Source organism: Dromiciops gliroides, chromosome 6 (assembly GCF_019393635.1).
Source record: "Dromiciops gliroides isolate mDroGli1 chromosome 6, mDroGli1.pri, whole genome shotgun sequence".
Classification (NCBI taxonomy): domain Eukaryota; kingdom Metazoa; phylum Chordata; class Mammalia; order Microbiotheria; family Microbiotheriidae; genus Dromiciops; species Dromiciops gliroides.
In genome coordinates, this window is record NC_057866.1 from 15,848,355 (window position 1) to 15,852,646 (window position 4,292).

At 42.0% G+C, this 4,292-nt stretch overlaps 1 protein-coding gene across 1 annotated transcript; it reads left to right on the forward strand.

Moving 5' to 3' along the window:
* The first annotated feature begins 219 nt into the window (after window positions 1–219).
* Window positions 220–1,188, forward strand: LOC122731825 (olfactory receptor 5A2-like). Its single transcript, XM_043972091.1, has one exon. The coding sequence runs from the start codon at window positions 220–222 to the stop codon at window positions 1,186–1,188; it is 969 nt and encodes a 322-aa protein (XP_043828026.1).
* The last annotated feature ends 3,104 nt before the right edge of the window (window positions 1,189–4,292 follow it).

Consider the following 4,292-nt stretch of genomic DNA (forward strand, 5'->3'; position numbering starts at 1 on the left):
GTGCAGTGTATAGAGCTCCAGCCCTGGATTCAGGAGTACCTGAGTTCAAATCCGGCCTCAGACACTTGACTTACTAGCTGTGTGACCCTGGGCAAGTCACTTAACCCCCATTGCCCAGCAAAAAACAAAACAAAACAAAAAAACCTAACCAAATAGTAGTATAAATAACTTCCCAGAAATATCTCTCTTTGTGTCTCTATAATTTCAGGGATCAGGGCAATGGCTGGAAGCAGAAATACCACAACGGTGACTGTATTCATCTTCCTGGGCTTTTCAGATCATCCCAAAATACAAATTGTCCTCTTTGTGGTATTCCTAGGCATATACCTCATGACTCTGGCCTGGAATCTGGGCCTCATCGCACTGATCCGGATGGACTCCCACCTCCATACACCTATGTATTTCTTCCTCAGCAACCTATCCTTTGTAGACATCTGCTACAGCTCTTCTACCACTCCCAAGATGCTGGCAGACACCATCACAGATCAGAAAACCATTTCCTTCCTGGGTTGTGCTGTCCAATATTTTATCTTCTGTGGCATGGGGCTGACGGAATGCTTCCTCCTGGCTGCTATGGCATATGACCGCTATGCTGCCGTGTGTAACCCTCTGCTCTACACAGCCATTGTGTCCCACACACTCTGCATCAAGATGGTGGGAGGTGCATTTGTGGGTGGGTTTTTCAGTTCTCTGATTGAAACCTACTCTGTCTACCATCATCAGTTCTGTGGGCCTAACATCATCAATCATTTCTTCTGTGACCTTCCTCCTGTCCTGGCCTTATCATGCTCTGACACCTTCACTAGCCAGATAGTGACCTTTTTGGTGGGGGTCATTGTCGGGGTAATGTCTGTCCTTGTGGTCATCATCTCTTATATTTATATTGTTGCTGCCGTCCTGAAGATCAGCTCCACCAAAGGTAGGTCTAAGGCCTTTAGTACCTGCGCATCTCATCTGACTGCTGTGACACTCTTCTATGGTTCTGGTCTCTTCATGTATATGCGTCCCAGCTCCAGCTATGCCCTGAGCAGGGACAAGATGGTGTCAGTCTTCTATGCTGTGTTGATCCCTATGGTGAATCCCATGATCTATAGCCTTAGAAACAAAGAGATTAAAGATGCCATGAAGAAGGTGGTTGAGAGGGAGTGTGGAATTTCTCATCATCTTTTGAACCAGAGTAAGGGCTAGCATTTGAGCAGTGAACTGAAAAAAAACTGTGCAAAAGGTGACCTTTCTGGAATTTTCCCCATCTCACTTGCTTCATTGGTATTGAAGACTATTGCGTGATTAGAATTGCATTTATTTGACTCCTTTATTAATGAAAGCACAGAGCATTCTGTAATCTGTTAATGATTCTCCAATACAATGAACTAGAAAGTGCTTCATGAAATCAGTGTTACAGAACATTTAAATGTTCTCAATAAATTAGAAAGTATGATTAACAAGAAAAAGGAAAGGAGACATTGAAAGGGCTGAGAAATAGCCAAGACTAACGAGATACAAGACAAATAGAGATAGAGGCAGTGAATCTGATTGCAACACTCGTAATTATCCATGGGGGTCCACAGGAAAAGTCATAAAAATATAAAGTAGAGGCAATGTGGTACTCTGGATAAAGGACTGGACTTAGATTCAGGAAGCCCTGAGTTCAGATCCTACCTCAGATATATACTAACTTTGTAATCCTGGGCAAGTCACTGAAATTTTCTGGACCTCAGTAAAATGGTGACAAAGAAGAACTATGAATGGGATTGGAATTGATGGTCTTTTATATCTCTTCCACCTCTAAGTCTATGATCCTATGAAAATTACAGGAATAACACACACACACACACACACACACACACACACACGTCCTTCTAAGGCTTAAGTCCAACAGCTCTGTGAGCCTAGGAATAACAGAAGTGGTCCATTAAAAACACACATGTAGGGGGAGGCTAGGTGGCGCAGTAGATGAAGCACCAGCCCTGGATTCAGGAGTACCTGAGTTCAAATCCGGCCTCAGACACTTAACATTTACTAGATGTGTGTCCCTGGGCAAGTCACTTAACCCCCATTGACCCCCCAAAAAAAACAAAAACAAAAACACACATGTATATTCTTGCTGATGCTTCCATGACTACAAATCACTGTGTGTGTGTATATACATATATATATATATATATATACACACACACATAAAACAGAGAGTAAATAATTACCATAGAGACATGAGGGTGACCCAGAAACTCAAAGCTAGAAATGAGATATTTAGGATTATGGGTCACTATCATGTGTCTATAGTCATTCTTAGCCACTGTTTCTTGATCACACAAGCATCCCCTATTCAGCATCTTTCTAGAAGAAAGTGCTTCATGTATGCTTGTCTTTCCATAAACCCTCCACAGAGCATCCCCCCAACATGTGGCAAACTTTCCTCTTTTTAAAAAATATATTTTGTCTTTTTAAATTTCATGCTACCAGTGCTATCCTTCGTGTTGTCTGGCATGCTATGCTTTCTTTTCTGTGACCATCTCACCTCCTTTTTTGCTATGCATTAACTAATTAGTCTAATAGTGATTTATTAAGAATTTACTCTGTATCAGGTACTGTGTGTGTTTCTAGGAAACAGAGATAAAGTTAAAGTTGTTATCTATCTTTAAGGATTTCATAGTTGGGAGGATATAACATTTAGATAGACATATAAGTGAAAAATAATTTGAGAAGGGAGAGAGCACTGACACTTACCATTTATGTACAGGTCATTGTTGATAAGATGCTATAAGCCATTTACACTCACTAACCTTTTCACTGCCCTCTGAGGCACCTGTAACTTTAATTCCTCTGAGCTCATGGTATTATGTGATTTTAGCTTTGGAAGGGATATCCAATCTGACCCATACCTGAACAAGAATCCCTTCCACAACATTGCTAGCAAGGATTGCTCAGCCCCTATTTGAAGACTTCCAGTGAAGAGGAATTCACTGCCTAATGAGGCAGCCCCTTTTGGTTTTGGACAGCTCCAATTGGAAGGAAGACTTTTCTAACCCCAGCTCCAAACCTACCTCTTTACAATGACCCTCTATTATTCCTACCTCTTTACAATGACCCTCTGTTATTCCTACCTCTTTACTTTGGGGCTAAGTAGAGCACATCCAATTCCTCTTCCTTCAATTTACCCCTCCCTTTTCTTCTGCAGGTTAAATGTGCTCAATCCATCAAACAATTCAAACATGCAATCATGGTCTCTAGTCTCTTGTCATTCTTATCTTCCTCTTCTGGATACACACCAACTTGTCAAATTCCTTCTTAACTGTGATTCCCATTTGAACACAATATTCCATATGTGGCCTCACAAGGACAGAATACAACAAGACTTGCACTTCCTTGTTCTGGACATTATGCCTTTTAAAGGCATCTCAACAGCTAATTGATTAATGGATGGAGGAACTGGGTGCTTTATTGGATATGGCCACCATATCACTCTGTTGATTTACATTGAGCTCACAGTCCATTAACCTTTCCTTTTCTTTTTTTATATGCACATTCATCTTTTTTGAAAAGCAAATAATATCCAAGATGAGAAGTGATGTCCCAGTGGGAGGTCTAGGACACTATCTCAGCAGGAAAGATTGTGACAGTGATGCTTTGCTTGACTTCTCAGACCATACACTTAAGGCCAGGAAGGCAGAGACTTCAGGAAAAAGGTAATTGCTGACCTGACTGGGGCTTCAGAGAGAAGACTGAATCCTAGATACCAGGACCTTGGGCAGTAGAGTGTGTTAAGAGCCAAGTCCATGTTCTGTGGATGGATTATTTCTAGGTGCACCTCATCCCTCACCATTTTAGAATTGTGGTAAAAGAATGGAATTTGGCAGACTGATTGGAATGGGTCACACCTGGCCTGTTCTGATTGACGTATGCTGCTGATGTCAGCAGGAGAAACCACTCTCTGATCAAGTTTGAAGGACCTCCCCTTTTGGGGGAGGGAGGGTAAATGCTCGATGAGGGGAGCTCAGTCTCTTTCCGGTCTCAGGCTCTTTTTCCAGTTGGGTTAACTGCAGGAGTGGACGAGAGAGAGAATTTTTCCTGGCAGTTTCTCCTGCGGGCCCTGGCTGCATAGCTGTTTCCCACTGAAGCTACGGACCCAAGGTGGTGAGTTAATAAACAAGCCAGGCTCTTTTGAATTATCTGAGCTGGAAGTGAGTTTGGGGATTGTATAGGCTTTTTGTTAGAGCTAGGGGAATTATCCATTTTCCTTTTTCCCTATTCCCACGTCTTTGACTTTATTAATTTCACCTTTGCTGTGTATT